The 20,855-nt window shown below is 40.8% G+C and overlaps 1 protein-coding gene across 2 annotated transcripts in view; it reads left to right on the top strand.

Moving 5' to 3' along the window:
- Window positions 1-15,412, top strand: part of snap47 (synaptosome associated protein 47) — a 65,639-nt gene extending 50,227 nt beyond the window's left edge. For both annotated transcript variants that reach the window (XM_060823749.1, XM_060823748.1), the window contains exon 5: window positions 10,400-15,412. In XM_060823749.1, the coding sequence (XP_060679732.1) occupies window positions 10,400-10,546 (147 nt within the window). In that variant the 3' untranslated portion in view covers window positions 10,547-15,412. The remainder of the gene's footprint in view (window positions 1-10,399) is intronic.
- Window positions 15,413-20,855: the final 5,443 nt, after the last annotated feature.

The following is a 20,855-nucleotide window of genomic DNA, read 5'->3' as shown; positions in this document are numbered from 1 at the left end:
CAGTTCTGTCTGTCCACTCGTGAATAGAGGTGGGCAATTAAATAGCCCACTCAAGGAAGAGGCTCCACAAACATCTCTATCTTCAGTAATAAGGGATGTCCTGCACATCAGTGCACCAGGGGAGGCAGCCATCTTCAGCCAGAAATGCAGAGTAAAGTTCCATCTTGGCACTGCCCTGAGATCTCCAGCAGATGCCAGTCTCCCACCAAATTGATTCACTCCACGTGATATCAACAAATGTCTGAAGACACTGTTTACTGCTAAGACTATGGGCCCTGACAATATTGTGATACTGAAGACTTGGGCTCCAAAACTAGCCACGCCCCTGGCCAAGCAGGTTCCAGTACAACTACAACACTGTGAAGCTATGCAGAAATGTGGAAGGTTGCTCATATATGTCTTGTCCACAAAAAGCAGGACAAATTCAACCCAGCCAATTACTGCCCTTTAAGTCCACCCTCAATCATCAGCAAAGAAATAGAAGTGGCCATTGACAGAGCTCTCAAGTGGTGTTTACTCAACAATATCCTGCTCACTGATGCTCCATTTGGGTTCTGTCAAGTTTCCATAGTTCTTGTCCTCATTGCAGTCTTGGTTAAAACTTAAGAGCTGAATTCCACAGGCCGGGTGGGAGTGACAGCCCTTGATATCAAGACAACATTTGACCGAGTGTGGTTTCAAAGAGCTCTGGCAAACTGAAGTTGAGTGTGAGCAGGAGAGAAAGCTCCCTGCTGGTTGGAGTTCTACCCTAGTACAAAGCAAGATCATTGTGTTTGTGTCAGACATAATCCTGGTTGACAGTGAGGAGATAAGCTGGATATCATCAACACGAAAGTGAAAACTACTTTGTGGTGTAAAGTCACTGCTGATCAGCATGTAAATTAGAAAAAGGAGAATTATGCCTTTAGGTATGGGAAAGGAGTCGAAACAGTGGGATGGGAAGCAGAGCAAGCCATTGTTAGAGATATCCTATGTTCAGATAGAACTGGAAGATGATTCCTGAACATCAACCATTACTGGGCAGCACGGTGGCTCAGTGGTTAGCACTGCTGCCTCACAGTGCCGGGGACCCAGGTTTGATTCCATCCTCGGGTGACTGTCTGTGTGGAGTTTACACATTCTCTCAGTGTCTGCGTGGGTTTCCTCCAGATGCTCCAGTTTCCTCCCACAGTCCAAAGATGTGCAGGTTAGGTGAATTAGCCATGCTTAAATTGTCAATTAGGTGCATTAGACAGAGGGAAAAGGGGTTTGGGTGGGTTACTCTTCGGCGGGTCATTGTGGACCTGTTTGGCCAGAGGGCCTGTTTCCACACTGTAGGGAATCTAATCGAATCTAAAAGTAGTCATTAGACTTCATTATGTTGAACTGGTGCTCTTCATTTTTATTTAAAGCTGGAGTTGTGTATTTAACTGGAACACAAAAGAAAAGTCAGCAAACTGAGCCAAAATGCTGCAAAGGAATTAACAAGATACCTTCTATAAAATGTCAGAACAAATTACTCCAGATGCTGGAATCTGTATTGAAAATCAACAAATGCTGGAGATCATAGCGGGTCAGAGGGCATCCATGGAGAGAGATAGCAAGCTAAAGTTTCGAGTCTGTATGGCTCTTCATCAGAGCTGAAGTGAAGTGTGGAGAGGTCAACATGTATGCTATAGTTTAGGTATGGGGTGGGAGATTGTGGGAGTTATAGGTGTGGGTTGCTGGTGCAGAAGAGATGTTGATAGTTCAGATTTAGCGATTGGAATGTGAGAATGGTAGAACAATAGTGTGTATCCTGTTAGACTTGAAAGGACAGACAGTCCCACTGGGAATGGGGGGAGGGGAGAGAGCACTTGATATTAGAATGAAACAAGACAAAAGAAAGGGAAGAAGTGATTCACGGTTTGAAGGTGTTAAACTCAATATTAAATCCAGAAGGTTGCAAAGTATGAAGATGGGATGATCCCCCAGTTTGCACTGTGATTCACTGGAACATTGCAGCATGCCAAGGACATACAGGTGGGTATGTGAGCAGGATGCTGTGTTAACATTACCAGCTACGGGAAGGTTGGGGTCATGCTTGCGCATGGACTGGAGGTGTTCTGCAAAATGGTCACCCAGTCTGTGTTTGATTTCTCCAACATAGAGTAGGCCACACTGGATGCAGCGAGTATAATACACCAGATTGGATGACGTGCAGGTGAAATGCTGCTTCACCGAGATAGACTGTTTAGGCCCTTGGAGGATGAGCAGGGATGGGGTGAAGGCGCAGGTGTTGCACCTTCTGCGGTTACGTGGGAAGGGGTGATAGTGTGGGTGGTTGTGGAATGGACTAGGATGTCCCAGAGGAAATGATCTCCTGCGAAATGCGGGCAGGGGAAGTGAGGGGAAGATATTTGGTGGTGTTCTACTGGAGTTGTCTAAAATGGCAGAGAATAATCCTTTGAATGCGGAAGCTGGCCGGATGAAAAAATGAGGGCAAGGGGAACCCGACGAGTGATAGAATTGGGCAAGGGCAGAAACTCGGATGATAGGTTGGATGCAGTTGAGGGCCCTGTCAATCATGGTGGTTGGAAAATCATGGTCATGGAAGAAGCAAGCCATGTCAGCAGTGTTATTTTGGAAAATGGCCTCATCTGAACAGGAACTGGGGGAATGGGATGGAGCCCTAGCAGGGCATGGGGTGTGATGAGGTGTAGTGAAGGTAGCTACGGGAGTCAGTAACTTTGTAGTAGATGGCAGTGGAGAGTTTATTCCCAAAATTGAGACAGAGAGGCAAGAAAAGGAAGGGAACTGTCAGAAATGGATGATGTGAAATTTATGGAGGGGTCAAAATTGAAGGCAAAATGAAGAACGTTTTCAAGGTCCTGGCTGGAGCATGTCGCAGCACCGAAGCAGTCATTGATGTACCGAGAAAAGAGTTGTGGGAGGCAGCCAGTGTAAGACTGGAATAAGGATCATTCCACATACTCCGTAAAGAGGCAGGCATAACTGGGATCTGTGCGGGTGCCCATAGCCACTCCTATTACTTGGCAGAAGTGAGATGAATTAAAGGAGAAATTGTTCAATGAAAGACCAAGTGTAGCCAAGTGGAGGAGAGTGTTGGTGGATGGGGATTGAGCAGTTCAGTGATTGAGGAAGAAGCCAAGAGCTCTCAGACCATCCTGGTGTATGGAGAAATAGAGGGATTGGACATCCATAGAGAGGAGAAGGCACTTAGGGTCAGGGAATATAAATTGTCAATGTGGTGGAGGGCATCAGAGGAATCGCAGATGTTGGTGGGCAGGGCATGGACAAGTGGAGAGAGGATGGAGTCAAGGTAGGAGAAAATGAGCTCTCTGGGGCAGGAACAGGCTTACTGAGCCTATTTACCTCCCTTCCAAAATTCACAAACCAGACTGCCCTATCATGTACTCTCCCAAATGTCATACCAAATTTGTGGATGATGCAAAGCTAAATGGGAATATGTCTTGTGAGGAAGATGTAAGGATGAAGGTTTCAGGAGGATTTGGTCAGGCTTAGTAAATGAGCAAAAACACAGCAGCTCGAATGTAATGTGGAAAAATGTAAGGAGGTGCAGATGTGCAAAGTATTTCTTCAATGGTTAAGAAGTTAAGAATTTGGAAATACAAAAGGACTTGGGTGTCCTTGTCAGTAAATCATTGAATGCTAACCTACAAGTGCAGCATGTTATAGGGCTAATGAAATGTTAGTTTTTATTGCAAGAGGATTTGAGTACTGGAGTAGTGAGGTCTTCAGATTTGTTTGGTTAGACTGTACCTCAACTCTGCAAGCAGTTCTGATCTTCTTATCTTATGCTATAGAGGAAATGTAACGAAAATTCACCAGGCTTATCCTGTAATGGAGGAACTATTCCTTAAAAACAGATTGGGCAAATTGGGCCTGTACTTTCAAAGTTGCAAAGAATGAGAGGTGATCTTGAAACCTATGCAATACCTAAAGGGATAAACAGTAATTGCAGCGAAGATGTTTGCCTGGTTGGACCATATAGAACCTGGGGTCAAAGTTTAAAAATAAGAGAGATACCTCGAGTTTGAGATAAGAATATTTTTTAGTCTGGGGGTTGTGAATCTTTAGAATTTTCTACCTGAAAGCTCAATCTTTGAGCATTTTTAAGCTAGAGTTTGATAGATTTCTGATTAGCAATGGCATATACGGTTATGGGATAGGGTAAAAAAAAGGTATTGAAGTGTGTGATCCGCCACAGTTATATTAAATGACAGGGCAGGATTGAAGGACTCCATGAGCTACTCCTGTTCCTATATTCTGATAGGAAACCACTGATGGTGAATGTCTGTGGACTGTGTATAAACGAGGCTGTAACATCATGTTTCTGATTTCATCCATTTAGAATCATAGAGATATATGGCACAGAAACAGACCAATTCGTCAATGCCTACCAGATATACTAAATAAATCTAGTCCCATTTGCCAGCATTTGGCCCATATCCCTCAACCCTTTTCTATTCATATTCCCATCCAAATGCCTTTTAAATGTTGAAATTGCACTAGCCTCTTCAACTTCCTCCGGCAGTTCATTCCATACATCCTCTGCGCAAAAGTTGCCTCTTAGATACCTCTTAAATCTTTCCCCTCTCATTTGAAACCTATACCTGTATGCTTCCAGTACAGATCTCAGTTGCAATCAGCAGCTATAATCAAGTTATTAAAAACTTTCTGTTATTGAGGCTGATTGTTTTGCCATACAATCTAAGAATAGATGTAAGCAAGTTGCATTAAAACAGTGCTTTACCATATTCACTGGAAAAAAAAGGAAGCTAGGAGGAGATTGAATAAAGATGTCAAAATTCTGAAAGTTTTGATAAAATGAACTGTAGTGAGGCAGTGATCGGGGGCTATGAATTTAAATATACCATTAAATTATTGAGCAGAGAAGATAAAATGGAGTCTTTAATATTGGAGCACTGAATTGTTTGCCAGAAGGATTATTTAGAAATGATAGCATTGCATGTTGTATTGGAAAATAATAAATATGTGAAGCAGAGAAAGTAAACAGCACAGTGGGTGAGGTTTTCATTGTCTGGTCAATGACTCAGCATACACATGATGGACTCAGAGTTAAGGCACTCACCACTCACACTCACACTCACACTCACAACCCCCACCCCAGACAGACAAAGACCCACATGCACACATATATTTTGTGGGGTGAATTTGTACTTGCAGAGGTACATTTGCTCAAAAACTGCATGCATTCATGTAGAACTCTGTCATCTCACTTTTTAGATTAGAATCAATCTAAACATCATGGCATAGAGAGAGAACACAGTGGGCCCACACCTTCAACATGTTGTCTAGCTATCACCATTGTTAACAGCTAACCCGAGAATGCAACTTTTAAAAAAAAGTTTTGTAATTTACACATGAAAGAAGTGAAACTATCACTATATTCTAACAGATGAAAGGCTTAACAGACAATCAATTTTTCAATGTGTAATTGCAGTTACATCACAATGTAAATTTTTGCTGTAAATTCTGTGTTACGATCGAGCCCTCCACTATCACCTGATGAAGGAGCATCGCTCTGAAAGCTAGTGTGCTTCCAATTAATCTGTTGGACAATAACCTGGTGTTGTGTGATTTTTAACTTTGTACACCCCAGTCCAAAACCAGCATCTCCAAATCATAATGGACTCCATTTGTTCTGTTTTTCCTTTTATGGTCTTGTGTCTCACAAATATCTCCAGGTACTTGACTTACTTTGAATTACAATGAAATTTAGTGACTGTTATGGAAGCAAATGTGACGGTTATTTTTATTAGCAGGAGATCCCACAAGCAGCAAGGACAATAAGCAATAAGTATACACAGTGTGTAGTGTAGCGGGCTCAAATAAAGAGACAAAATGCTGTAGAAAATCAGTACGTTTGACAGCGTTGATGTTCACTTTTCAAGTCCAGCGTTAGACGTCTTCAGACCTGGGGGGCCATGTAAAGATTTAAAAGAAAAACAGTCAATCTAATATAGTACTTTCAGTACAGATTTAATAATGGAAAACATTCTTTTCACAAAAGCCTGAAAGCTTTTCAGTCTTCTCACATAGTTAATCTGGTACTTAAAAAGAGCTTCTGTTTATTTCTCTAAACATTGAAGAGCTTCTTTGAACTGTCAAAATAATAACTCCCACTGAGATAATTGTAGCTTTTGAAGCTCAGCCAGGTGTTCATAATGAATTGCTTTTAGGGGCAAATCAAAAAGTAAATATTGTATTTGTTGAAATGAAGGTGACACCAGTTGACCTGCCAATCAAAGCAATCTAGTAGAATAATAGATTTTATCTACCTTCACCAGTTGTGTTTCTTTTGGGGGGGGGGGAGGGGCATGATGTAAAATGGGGCTGCAGCCAGTCTGCCATCTATGTCAGGCCTCCCATCCCAGCCAGTTCACCCCTATAATACAGTAGGTGTGCAAGCCTCAAGGTTGACTGCCTGAAATAAACAATAGCAGCTTGTGTATCTGCCTCAGAAAGTGTCCACAATTGCTCAGAAAAAGTACTCTCAGGTTGGTTCCTTGGAGAAATGCTGTCCCTATAAGTAGAATGGAAGGAACTAGTGAGGAACAGTCTGGTTCTCCCTCGGATTGTTGATGATAAGCTCATTAGTGACCTACTAGCAACAAACACACAAGCAAATCCACTAGTGAATGGAAGAACAACTAGCTTATGAAGCTAGGTATTGACAGTGAGGGAATTGTTGGAGGAGATTCTGCCTGGTCTGGATCTGGAATGTGGAGTTGGGTGCTGCTTTTTGTTGAGGTCAGGAGAAGGTTGCCTTTTACTTGGCTGGAGGTCCATCAGCTGGATCTGGGTAAGGAAGCTGAAAGTGTGTTTGTTTGGGGACAGAGTAGGAGACTGTAAGAGGAATGTGAGGATTGAAGGCAGTGAATGGAGGCTTAATGAGTAGAGAGAGGCTGTTAGGAAGTGGGATAGTGAAGAGGAGATTGCAAGGGAGAGTGGAGAAGGAGCCTGCAAGTGGGAAGTTCTGGGGAGAGGCAAGTTGGAAAGGTGGGGAAGACAGGCTACAAAAGAGAGAACAGTTTTAGACTTGTAAACAATTGAACACTTAAATAAGTGGGAAGCAGGAAATGTTGAAATCACTTGAGGTAGTGAATTCCTTGGAATCTCAAATTTGCATAGGTTCAGAAACTGCTATGTTTGGAAACAATGTAGTGAATCTTACTATGATGAACCCCTTTGTGTCACTTGTTAAATTTAAATGTGAGGTTGGATCCAAGATACAATAAATGGAACAATCACCAGATTAAATTGTTCCACCTTTAAGCATTCGATAAAGCTGGCGATGAGTTGTTACCTGGCTAGTTTCTGGAAAGTGTGTTTAAGTGCTGGAATTTTGAGTGCAGAAATGTGTCAATTTTTTGGGGGGACAAAAAAAATGTTTGTTGAATTATGCCTGTTGTAGTGTCTAGGGAATTAATGTTTTCTTTATGTGTAGCTTTAGGTTTAAGGGAGAATCGAAGATTGTTGAGAATATTAATAGATTATTATAACTTTGCTTCTGCAAGACTTCCTTTGTCAACACACATACACGTGACATTGTTAACACTGCATCACTTAATAAACAAGTTATTGAGAATAGAAAAGTATCCCCTAAAAGCTAACCCTTTTACAATTAGATTTCCTACAGTGTGGAAACAGGCCCTTCGGCCCAACAAGTCCACACCAACCCTCCGAACAGTAACCCACTCCCCTCTGACTAATGCACCTAACAACTATGGACAATTTAGCACAGCCAGTTCACCTGATCTGCACATCTTTGGAAAGTGGGAGGAAACTGGAATACACGGAGGGAACGCACACAGACATGGGGAGAATGTGCAAACTCCACATAGACTGTCATCCAAGGCTGGAATCGAACCTGAGACCTTAGCGCTGTGAGGCAGCAGTGCTAACCACTGAGCCACCATGTCAAGAGGAGCCCTGGAGAAAAATATTATTTTGATGTCTGCCAGATGTGCATGGATTATGTTCATCTAGGCTTGCTAACAAGGTAATTGACCTGAATAATGTGATTCCAATACCAAAATAAGTTTGGGATCGGCAGTCAAAGATGGCTGATGTAGGGGGAGAAAAAGCAGGCCATATGATTCATGGGTGCACCATCCACTTACAATTACCCCTTCCCAAGATGTGAACCTCACTTTTCTTTCAGGGCCACGTGTCCAATAGAACCTAGCCCCCAACCTTCTCTCTTCTTCTGCCCTGGGCTGCAGGATTCTTCCCAGTCTATAACTGTAGTTCTACAAAGAGCCATGATCCTCTTTGGGCTTCTTCGTGAACTCACAGCAGAACCCACTACTCTGTTCTAGCAATGTCAGGTGTGATAGAACTGCTGTATTTGGAAAATAATTAGTGGAGTTTACTATAATGAACACTGCTAATCAAATTGGTCAGTAGTTTGGATACACCCAAACTCACTCCATAAAATCCATCTGGAGGATTTTTGATTTACTCAACATGGACTGCTGTCTCCAGATTCTCTTAACAGTTTGAAGAGTGGGTCAGTCCATTTTGATGTATTCTCTTCCTGCTTTCCCTACCAACCTCCGCTCACTTATGATGCCCCATCATGGACATTGCCCATAATGGGAATTCCACATGAACATCCAATTGGCTACACAAGTCATTCCTGGTGGGGATTAATATTTGAAAACAAAAAATAAGTCATGGTGATTTGGTGGCAGGAAAGTCGTCTAGTAGTATGTGATGACACTTCTGGATATATTTTTTAAAAAAGGCTGAGTGAGAGGGCACTTATGGTGCAGTGGTAGGAGGCCTGGGTTCAATTATCACTTACTCCAAAAGTGTGGGATAACATCTCTGAACAGGTGATTTGAAAATGCCTAAAGAGTAGATTTGGACCCTCAGGACACCACGGTAATGTCCCTACTTATGAGCCAGGAGGCCTGGGTTCAACTCCCACTTGAATCTTAGAATCATATTGTACAGAAGAAGCCCTTCAGCCCATTGAGCTGTACTGCTAAAAATATACTACTACCCAGACTAGTCTCACTTTCCCGCTTTAGGTCCATAGGCTTCAACAATTCAAGTTTTTCATCCAACTACTTTTTAAAAAGTAATGAGTGATGATTTGAAAGACAAACAAACCCATGACCGTTAAATACACCTTATCACCTTCAAGAATGATTATGTCTATTTGATAAGAACATAAGAAATAGGAAGAGAAGTAGGCCATTTGGTCTGGTCTGTTGAGCCTGCTCTGCCATTTAATAAGATTATGGCTGATCTTTTTGTAGATTAAGCTTCACCATAACCCTTAATTCCTTTACTGTTCAAAAATTGATTTATTTTTACCTTTTAAAAATATTTAACATCATTTAGCTTCAACTGCTCTACTGGGCAGGGAACTCCACAAGCTTTGGACGAAGAAGTTCCTCCTCAACTCTGTCCTAAATTTGTGACTCCTGTGTTGGGGATAAAGGTAACTACAAGCCAAGTTCTGAACTATGGATGCTGGTAATTCTTCAGCACCTCTTCCAAGGAGGCCTATATAAACACAAGTTTATCACAGCAGAAATCTATTTTTGCTATCTTTTACTATTCTTCTAACCAACTCTTAATCATCTAGTTTGTTGGTTTAGAGTGCCTTTTTGGTTGATTAGCTTTTGTGGGGCACTTTGCTATGGGTTTAACATAAAATAAATGTAAGTTGTTGCTGAACATTGCAGTTTTAGAGTACTTATCATCTTGTGATGCAGTTAACAAGTAATGATTAATTGATTATCTGGAATTATGCCGCCTTTGAGTCTCACTGGCTTCCTGTACAAGTGTAGCATACATTGAAAAATTTGACCATTGTTGGGTACAGTACAGTTCATGTGGAACTTGCTCCAGGCTTATATTCAGATTATGCCCACTAAATTTCTGATTCTGGAGTATTTTTACCCAGTTTCTCTTAACTATCATGGTTCTGTACTCTGGAATTCCTTATCTAAACCTGCCTGCCTTCTACTTGGGTTATGAACAAGTTCTATACTTGAGTATGTTTGTAAGTTAATGTGTACCCAAGTTGGAACACAATATAGTAAAATGTAAAATAGCTTTATGTACATATGTGCAAATGTTTGCAGGTTGGATCCTCAGAATTGATATTATTGTAGGATCATGCTTGTAAGGCAACATTTGTTAATGGCCTGCCGCATGCCTTTAGTTACTTTACCCCAATTCAGCAGCATGTCGTCCTCAAGTTGGCTTGTTACATTGACCTAGCTGCTAGTTCCTGTAGGATATGAAGGAAATGAAAAGGAGCAATTTATGCCATGCGATACTATATACAACTTGAACCTGCCAGCGTTGGTATACACCAAGAGCAACTCACTTGCCTACTCTTTCGTTTTAGATTTTACGGAAGTTGAAGACTATCGCGCTGGATACTGAGGCTGAGCTAGAGCGTCAGGACGAAGTGCTGGATGTCATCAGTTCCTCCACAGACCAGGCAACATCCCGGATAAACACGAGTCACCGCCGAATGCGGAAACTCCTGTAGGACTTGAGCTGACCAAATGTTGCAATGTTCAGTCATGTTTGATGCAGTTCGTTCTTCAACAGGCCATCAGCATTTGGATGGAATGCTTCAAAGAGCTGGAACAACAATGGGTCAGATGGCAATGAATCAGGTTCACTCACTCCTTAAAGTTTGAAGAGAAAGACCTGTTTATGTGTACCTGGCTTGAGACTGTTGAAAAATCTCATATAAATTGTTAGAACAATCTGTGGCCAGTCTGCTGTTCTATTGTCTTGGCCTCATCAACAATATATCAGCATACATAGAGGAGCTAAGAATGTGCTCTTGTCATTCAGACTCCATTTCCATGGCAACCATCTAAGCATCTAATATTCCACTGTTTTAGAACACAATAAATTTTAGCTAATTGCAGAAAATCTTCAAAGATACTAGCAAATTCAGACATCCTTCTAATTTGCAATCTACAAAAAAAAACGCAGTTTCTTTAAAAACAATGAATGACACTTAATGATACAATAATTTTTTTTCTAAGGGAATATAGATAGGTGTACCCTTGAGTCAAGATTCCCCCCTATATGAGGCATGCCTTTCTGGTTGCTTATGTATTTACAACTGGTACTATATCGCTTCACCATGCAGAGGAAAGTCATGCAAAGCGTACATGTGCCAATACATTCCTGTTACAGCTTGAAGCTCAGACAAAATTTCACTACTCCATGGCACACTATTGCTTGTTTTTCCGGTTATTCCTGGTGAATTGCATCCACTAGTGATCAACAAAGTGCCAATAATGTGCAGCTGGTCGAGCAGTTTGTGAAAAGGAAAAGGAAGTTAATTTTTCTGGTGAGACACATCACCCAAAATGTTTCTCATTTGAGATTCAGAGACAGCTGTTTTTACCTTAAGATTTCCTGCATTTGTGGTCCTTCCTTGCATTTTGTGCATTGGATTCAGTCATAATTAGTGCTTTGCAACAAGATCATGTTTGGGGGTAAGAGAAGAGAAATTAGTAACTTCAGTCATAGTGAGTGGTGGGATTTAGAATTGAAAGGCTCAAGATAAGTGTTATAGGGATTGTGTTCAAGAAGGGAAGGACAGTAATAAGGTTTAAAATCTGACTGCATCTACTTGTTTCTGTCAATTGCTACAAACACTATTAGTGCAAACAAATGGCAGCATTATGAATTCCATTTGTTAGCTATCCTATCAGTTGTAGTTTGGGGATGCTCTGCCTTGCATACACTCACTCAATGAGAAAAATTGAACAAGGCAAATGGACTTGCAGTTCTACTGTTAATGGATTATTGAACGTTTTGCTTCAACGCATTAATCATGCTTATCTCTCCCTATATATCTCTATTCTGCATGCTACTAGGATTTGGTTTGTGGGTGACATTTTCATTCTATGTGCTTGAGTTCTGGGAGTGGTGGGAAGTGAATACAAAATACAGTTATTGACTGTGCCGTTTTGATATTTTGGTGACACCGGAAGAAAGTTTTGATGTGTGTACCACACCAGTGAAGTGTTAATGATTACAACTCTACCTCTGCCACTGTTGACTGCAGTGGCGAAGGAAATAATATGAAGAATTAAATGTATCACACAAAATATTAAAAAACAAAGTTTAAAATGCATTGCTTCAAGAATATACTATATTGATACCAATTAGTTAAATACACACTACACTATTTACTTATCATGCTAGTGATATCTAGGGCCACAATATCAACAAACAGCAGTCTCACCAAGACAGCCTGGAATTTTAAATCAGAAATGGTCTTGGGAGTTTCCTCTACATGTGGCATAACTCCTTTTAATGTTGATTTGCTGCCTGTTTGTACTCATGGTTTGCTGCAAATATGTACATTAGGATGTTGCATGGCCTTAAAAATGTCTTACTAAGTTAAATAGATGAAGTTATAACCATAACGTGCATATCCCAGTATGCAATGCTAATTAACATATTCTCCTGTTGATAATTATTTTCACTTGTACTTCAGTGCATGAGCATGTCTTTACCCCTGTGAGTGGATGCAACTTTCCTTTGGAGATACACATGAAAAAGTAGTAGGACCAACAGGGAATTGTGCACTTTAATAAACTCCAAGATATAAATGGAGTACTTTCTGTGCTGAGGAGTTCAGTTCATTGGCATGGTCTATTTGGCTGGATCTCACATGCAACTTTTATAATGTCACATTAATGGATTGATTGCTGTGAATTGTAATATCCTAGGACATGCTGGAAATGTTCAATAGAATTGCTTACTTTTAAGATGTAGCATTGGCATTGTTCACAGTTATTTGAGTATACTTGACTTAATATTTTTGATTTATGATGGGTATTGAAGTGGGATGACGTTCCCTCATTTCCATCGCCACTGCTTCCAAACTGGGAGATGGAATAATGTGTATGGAGGCATAGGATAATTGATAATGCAGCACATGAATAAGCAACATTCTCAATGTGTTAAGTCCGCTTTCATGGATGAATTAGAGTAGGTAAACTCAGTGAGAATCAATTTCCATTCTTGATCCACCGTCCACACAAGAGCCATGAAAGGAGAAAGAGGTGCAGTGTGAAAGACTACAGATTATCACTAAAAATAATTGAAGTCTTGAAAGCTTGTGCTTTTAGATACTTTGGCACGATAGAACATCGAGCAGTTAGATAAAATGGTTACAAAGATAAGTATATATATTTACTAGATATATATTAGGTTTTATAGTAGAAGGCACTGAATTCACAACTATTGCTGGTAAACTAGATGTTGATGTGATCTTGGCAAAGCCTGTAGTTAGTTCATCATTTTTTTCTGGAAGAACAAGATCTTTACCTGGATATTTTGCTTTTGAACTCTACAAAGTGCATTAGCAAATTGCTGCTGGTAAATCGTTCTTTAATTCATTTCTGGATTCTAGTGAGTTCTGAACTGCAATATTTCAGTGCTACTGTTTTGGTCCTTGTTACTGATAGTGCCACAGATTTGCATGCATCTTGCTCTCAAGAACAATTGGTCTTCAATAGCACTTTATCCTCAAAAAATAACACCTTATTTCCCCAATTGATCTCAGCCTTCATAGATAGTAACCCTATTGACTTTTCATTGAAGAATCTGGCTGCATATCAAGGATCTGTGCCTTGGCCTTAATAACTTTCCAGACAGCCCTTTACAATTTGTGATATTATAAAAATTAAAAATCCTTATATCAGTCTTAACCTTTTTGTTCATAACGCAGATTGTGTGTTGTCTTCTCCTGCAGCTCAGCTTATCCTAAAAAATATTGTTCCACAATTGTTCTTTTTTCTGTAATACATTGGATATGTAATGTTCTCTCAGAACAACTACCTTCACGAAGGAAGGTGCCAGCTTCTCATTCCTCATAAGCACTATTTTGAGCATCAGCGATTAATCATGTCTGTTTTTCATTTATTATGCTTTTGTCTCCTTTGCAGTGACACGGGAAGCTTTTCTTGATCCTCTTGACATTGCATTGTGATTCACTTCTGGTATTTTTATTTTTAGTTCATCACATGGTTTCTCAGTGTAAGATGTAGATATTTTACACTTAGCATCAGTCAGTGGACCTTCCCACACATATAAATGTAAAGCTTCTACCACTGCCCAACAAAGTGCCTTATTCCTAATTTTGGAAGAACCATTTCTTCTTCTGCCAACTGTGACATTTCAAAATTTGCACACCCTATGGCCTTTGTGAGTTTGCCAATTTAGTGTTGAATGTACGTAGCATATTGTAGACTTAGAGACATTCGGAAACTGTTAAAAGTAGTCCAATTTTCTTTCTCTTCAAATTTGCCCAGACAAGAGGGAAATTGGACTGAGTTGAAGCCAAATATTGGAGTTAAGGTAACACCTACACAGGTTCCTTCACAGTTCATGTTTTAAGTTTATTTTTGTGGATATCATTATTGTAATTTCCAATTTAAAAATTATAGTCAGTTTGATCACAACCGTGGCATAAACCATAAATTGTTGATCCCTGGATCACTGCCCTCAACATTGCTTCATAGTGACTGGTTTTCTGGCCATGATTCTCTGCTTTATGGTCTCTGGTTACCCAGCCTTGATTCACCTCGCCATGGTCCCTTGTTATCTAGCCATGCATTGTGATCCATTGTCTGCCTATCTAAACATTGGTCTCCCATCAGTGGTGCACGCTGTCTGGCTGAGAGTACCTTGTCAATAATGCCTGGCCATAGATCATGGCTACCTTGTGCCATGTCATTTGCTCTTTTGCAATTGAGGCAGCACGCTAAATTCGGACAGCCAATGAGAAGATGAGCCTATCATATCTTGTACATAGACATACATTTTTATTTGTAAATTATAAAATAATGTTTTAAAGTAGTCCTTTTTCCTGAGTCTTAGCTGCTGGGAGAATGATTTTATGCATTTCTCTTTGGCTCACCATTTTGTTTTCTAATTCTTATTGTGTGGCCTAAAGGGGTCCATGGTATGCAGTCCATAAAAATGAAAGTTTGGGCACCCCTGACTTATATTTGATGCTTTTGAGAAGAGTACTGCCAAACCAATGGAGGAAACCGAATTCCTGCCAGACACGGTCATTCTGCAAATTACTGCACTGATTTTCAGATGGAATTATATATGTAGTCATTTTTTTTGTTTGTGTGGTCTTTAAGATCAACCATTGATTATAACGATAGAGGGAGTCGAATTTCAAGCGGTTTCAGGTAATTGTCTGCAGACTCTCTGTGTTTAGGAAAATGGTTTGTAATGGGGAGCAGGCATTATTAAATCTCTTGCTTTCAATACTATATTACTGATTTGCTGTATGGAATTGTACACGCTGCCTGTGTCGTGTTTGCTTTGTACAATAAATACTGAAATAAATCTACAAACCACATTACAGAGGCTGTGTTGAAATTTTTTGGATGTCTCTGTTACGGCTGCCTTGCCCATATGTTTATACAGTTCTCCTGTGTTGTGTTCTGGGTGGCATAGCAACAGTGTGCAGAGGAAGGCTACTGACTCCATCTCTGTCTCAGGAACCCAGAAATAGTTAGATTTATTAGGTGCTCCCAAGGGTAGGCACACAGCCTTCCCCTGCAAACCGTAGGAATTCTCCTGGATCTGTAAGTGCTGGTTCATTCTGCATTTCTCAGTGTAACAATGTTTAATAAAATCCTAATTATTCATGTAGCTGGAATGCTTAAACTTTGTTGCTCATTTTGCGTTGTCATTGAAGTTGGCGGTGGGCTGTCGTCTTGACCCACTCCATACAGATTAGATTAGATTACTTACAGTGTGGAAACAGGCCTTTCGGCCCAACAAATCCACAACTGACCTACAACCCACCCATACCCCTACATTTACCCCTTACCTAACACTACAGGCAATTTAGCATGGCCAATTCACCTGATCCGCACATCTTTGTGACTGTGTGAGGAAACCGGAGCACCCGGAGGAAACCCACGCAGACACGGGAAGAACGTGCAAACTCCACACAGTCCGTCATCTGAGGCGGGAAATGAACCCGGATCTCTGGCGCTGTGAGGCTGCAGTGCTAACCACTGTGCCACCGTGCAGCCACAAGTAAGCTTTCATACAAGTAAGTAACTTCCTAGGACACAGCAGAGAGCTGAAAAAGTCATCCTTCATGCTATCAGGCTGGAGTCACATATAGGCCAGCCTGAGTAAGAAACGCAGGTTTCTTTCTCCAAAAGTTGTAAGTGTGCCAGTTGAAATTGTCCAACAATCTGACACATTTGTAATCATTTTTACTGAAACCAGTCTTACAACAGTTCTTCTGTGTTGTGTTCTGGGTGGCATAGCAACTTTTAATTTACACGTGGATTTAAATAATGTAGATTATTAGTTCCTTGTAGACTAATAATATCAAACACTGTCACTGCTGAAGAGTGCTGACCTGACTGCCCATTAAGAGGGATGTCCACCCTTTGATACTTGGCTAGGTAACCATTCTATATCTCCAAATCTATATCATGAGGTGGGACTTCCAATTAAACCCTGTGCCTGATCTTGGCATTGCTAGACTTGCAGAGGCTAGCATTTCCTGCAGGCATCTCTGAAGATCAGAAGGTCTGGGAGTTTGGTTAAGTGAGTGGGCAAAAACTTGGCAGATGGAATAAAATGTGAAAAACTACATGGTTATGTACTTTGGTAGGAAGAATACAAGTCCTGAATATTCCTTAAATGGGGAAGGACTGCAGAAAACTGAAGCACATAAGGATTCGGGGTCCTTGTGTATGAATCTCAAAAAAGCTAGCATCCAGGGATAAATGTGTAACAAAGGCAAATGGAACATTGTTTTTTACTTCCAGGGGAATGGGGTATAAAATTAGCGAGGTATTGCTAAAACTTATACTATTCACTAATCAGAATACACCTGAAATACTGTGAAAAGCATTAAAGGCAGTTCAGAGAATGTCCACTCTTTTCATTCTGGATTTGAAGAGATTTTCTTATGAGGTGAGGTTGAGTAGGTTGGGCTTGTACTTGTCTGAGTTTAGAACATCGAAACATGTAAGATTCTTGGTGGAATTGTCAAAGGTAAATATGAAAGGTTATTTCCTGTGTGTAGGAGAATGTAGGACCAGAGAGCCTAATCTCAGTTTAAGGGGTCATCCAATTAAGATAGAGATGAGGATGAATGTCTTTGAGGTAGTGAATCTGTGAATTTTTTTTAGGGCTGTTGAGGCTGGGGCATTAAGTATATTCAAGACTGAGAAAGATTTTTTTTTCAGAAAGGGAATCATGAGTTATACAGAAAAGGCAGGGAAGTGGACAATATCGAATAAACCATAAGACATTGGAGCAAAAGATAAGCATTCAGCCTATTGAGTCTGCTCTGCCATTCAATCCTGGCTGATGGGGTTGAAAATCTATTTTCTGGCTTTCTCCCCATAACCTCTGATCCCCTTGGCATTCGAGAACTTATCTACCCCTGTTTTAAATATACTCAAAAATGGCATGATGTCCACAGCCCTTTGGAGCAATGAAGTCCACAGAGCCCACCACTCTCTGGGTGAAGTAGTTCCTCCCTATCTCTGTTCTAAAAGGTTTTCCCTTTACTTTAAGGCTCTGCTATCAGGTCCTTGTCTCTCTTCTAATGGAAATATCCTCCCAACATCCATTTGGTCCAGGCTGTTCAGTATTCGGAAAGTTTCAATCAGATCCCCCTCATCCTTCCAAACTCCATTGAGCCTAGTCCCAGAGTCCTCAAATGTTCCTCAAGTTAAGCTTGTGAGATCATTGAGTGGTGGATCAGACTTGATGGGGCGAATGGCCTCCTGCTCCTATGTCTAATGGTCTTATTACCACTCATTTCGAGACGCTGAATTATTTTGTAGCTGACCAGCTAATCTGGGATTAAACCTGGACATGCCTTGTCTCATATGACACAGGGCTAACGAGCAATATGGTTAACCACTGGCTGGTCAGAGCATGACAAATAGAGTTAGGATTACAACAGTAATCCTGGAGAAAGGGTACCTAAAACCACTTCAACGATATTCAGTGATAAGGTGCTGCTTATTGTCAGAAATTTTCTTTGCGGGAGGGGTCACCTTGGCAGCTGCAACTTCAGAAATTTAGGCTTTGCCCCAAAGCCACAGTGCTCAATAGGTGGATCACACCCAGCTGAAATAAAAATTCCTGATGCCCATAGTCTTGGATAAGTGTTAGAGTTGGCTTAAAGGAGATGGAAAGTCTTGAGGAATGGTGAATGGAGGGGAGTGTGGGTGGGAGTGTGTTTTGTGTATATTTTTTAAAATTCACTTGCCAACAGGAGAGAGCTTCCATTTCCACATTTTCCCTTTCCATGCACACCACCAGTTCTGCTCTCCATTCAGCCCTGAGGAGGGAAAATGTGTTTAGTTATGTTGAAGAAAAGGCGACTTTTATTCTTGTACACCTCATTTAAGATTTAAAGTTTTAAGTTTAAACTGAAACCTGGAGGAATGAAGAAAAGACTTTAAAATAGAGGGTGGTGAGTGCAAAGATGTGGTAGAGGTGGGCAGCAGCAATTACTTCAACAGGAAATTGGGTGGATATTTGGCAGAAAAAATAAAATGGGGGTTGGGGAGAGGAATAAGAGCTGAAGGAGTTTATGATGCACTTTGAATTGTGAGGAAGTATTCAAGAATACAAATATAGGACTGAAGCTGGAAACATTGGCACGTGGAATAAAACTCCAGGTAAACCTGTTATGGTTAGAGGATACAGTGATTGGTCTTTCTGGTTTTCCGTCATAAATTCTTAGAGTACGGAAGATGGCTGGTCCATTTATCCCAATCTGGTTGTTTGAAAGAGCTGTTCAGCTCTTTTAAACAAGGGAAACCAAAAGAAGTGGCAAAAATCGTTATTGAGGGTAAGATAATGGATGTTGTCTTTGCTGAGGTATTTGTAAAGTTTCCTCATGTTAGGTTGGTCCAGAAAATACGTGGAACAGTCCATTTTTCGCAGTTACACTGGCATCATATCCGTCGTTTTCCTCCATTACATTGTTGACTGTACCGGCGCCACCTTGTGCTCTCACGAGTACGTTAAGCAGATCATTGACTTTAACAATGCCTTCCACTCTGACCTCAAGTTCACTTGGGCCATTTCCAGCACCTCCCTCTTCTTTCTGGACATCTTCCTCTCCGGGGACCAACTCAGCGTGGACATCTATTTCAAACCCACGAAATCCCACACCTGCCTGAACTACACGTCCTCCCATACCCACTCCTTGTAAAATTGCTATCCCTCCCCTTCCCAAATCCCTGTATATCTTCTTTAATTACATATACAGTCTCTTATCTAGTCTCTTTTATGATCATTCATGCAAACCTTTTTTTTTAACAGGAATATAAGAATTCTGAAGCATTTCTATTCGCAGATGTAAGAAATTCTCCACCACAAAGAAGGACAGAAATTGCTGGAATAGCTCAGCAGGTCTGGCAGCTTCTGTAGAGAGAAATCAGAGTTAACGTTTTGAGTTGGATGACCGCTCCTCAGATTCTACCACCTAGACAGACAAGGGGGAAGGAGCATTCACTTAGAAAAATTACCACCTGCAAGCTCCCTTCTAAGCCATGCATCACCATGACTTGGAAAAATGTTGCTGTCTTCTTGCTGTGGATGGATCAAGAAACCTTGCACCAACTGGACTGCAGCAGTTCCAGAAGGTGGCTCACCATTACCTCCTTGAGGGTAGTTAGGGATAAGCAGCAAGTCCCTTATTTGCTGTTCTCACAACCCATGAAAGAATAAAATAAGTCTGTGACAATCATAATGCTGCAAATTCTGCAACCATGCTAGTTTAATGTCCTGATTTCTGACTGATAACCAACGCTGCTGTTTTGGCTGAACTAATGGATAGTGGCATCCAGTCATTCACTAGAGTAGGTAGAGGCCTGAATTGCCATTATGGAACTGCTTTTATAAGATTTTCCTAATTAGTTATTGATCATTTGTTTTGAAGAAGGCAAAGTGTCCAATCTTATTGCTAAGTTTGAGAACCGAGAAATACCATTACCTTGACCGAATCCCTCTTTCTTTGAGCTATTCATGTGCCTCTGTTTGCTTCTCTCTCTCTCTTTCCACTGCACCCCAATTGCAACATTTTATTTTTCTCTAGAACTGGCCCTTTAGAAGTTTTGAAACTATGGTCCTCCCATCCCCAGCACTTTTCCAAATCCCTTTCCTGTTGATGTTTAACATCTCAATCTTGCAATTGTGAAATGAAATAGGATATTCGAATTAAATAGGATCACAGGAATGTACTGGGCTCCGAGAAATTACTGTTATCCAGCTGGTCACTCCCAAAGTTTCAAAAACCTGTAGTTTACACTATCTCTGGAACACATCAATCCCTTTCTCTGCCAAATATCTGTCCAGTTCATCTTTAATTTGTTGGCTACCTCCAACTCAGTACGTTTCCCACAGTCTGCCCTATATATTTACTGCCTGTTGTCTAAAGTGGTTGTCACATGTACTGATGTAGAATTTGGTCTCCTGTAAAAGTTGATCCCAACTTTCCAAGAACACACCATTCTGATTCAGCTCATGGGCACACTCTGTGCTCAGAGAATCACAATAGGGACCAGGATGTGAAGCAAGAGGTTTCTTAATTTTCTCCATTGATGCCAAATCAAGAGAGCAATTTTCTCACTGAGCTACTGGGGGAGCTTCAATAATGTTTTAGTTTTGCGTTGAAATGCGAACGTATGGCTGTAACAAATGGCACCAATCATTCCCCAGAGGTGTGCTGCAGCCATCTGGCAGTAAGCCCCTCTAAAGCATTGCCATCCAAAGTTGACCCCTTAATTTAAATCTAAATAATA

The sequence above is a fragment of the Hemiscyllium ocellatum genome, chromosome 4, assembly GCF_020745735.1.
Source record: "Hemiscyllium ocellatum isolate sHemOce1 chromosome 4, sHemOce1.pat.X.cur, whole genome shotgun sequence".
NCBI lineage: Eukaryota > Metazoa > Chordata > Chondrichthyes > Orectolobiformes > Hemiscylliidae > Hemiscyllium > Hemiscyllium ocellatum.
This window is presented reverse-complemented; position numbering and strand designations above follow the sequence as displayed.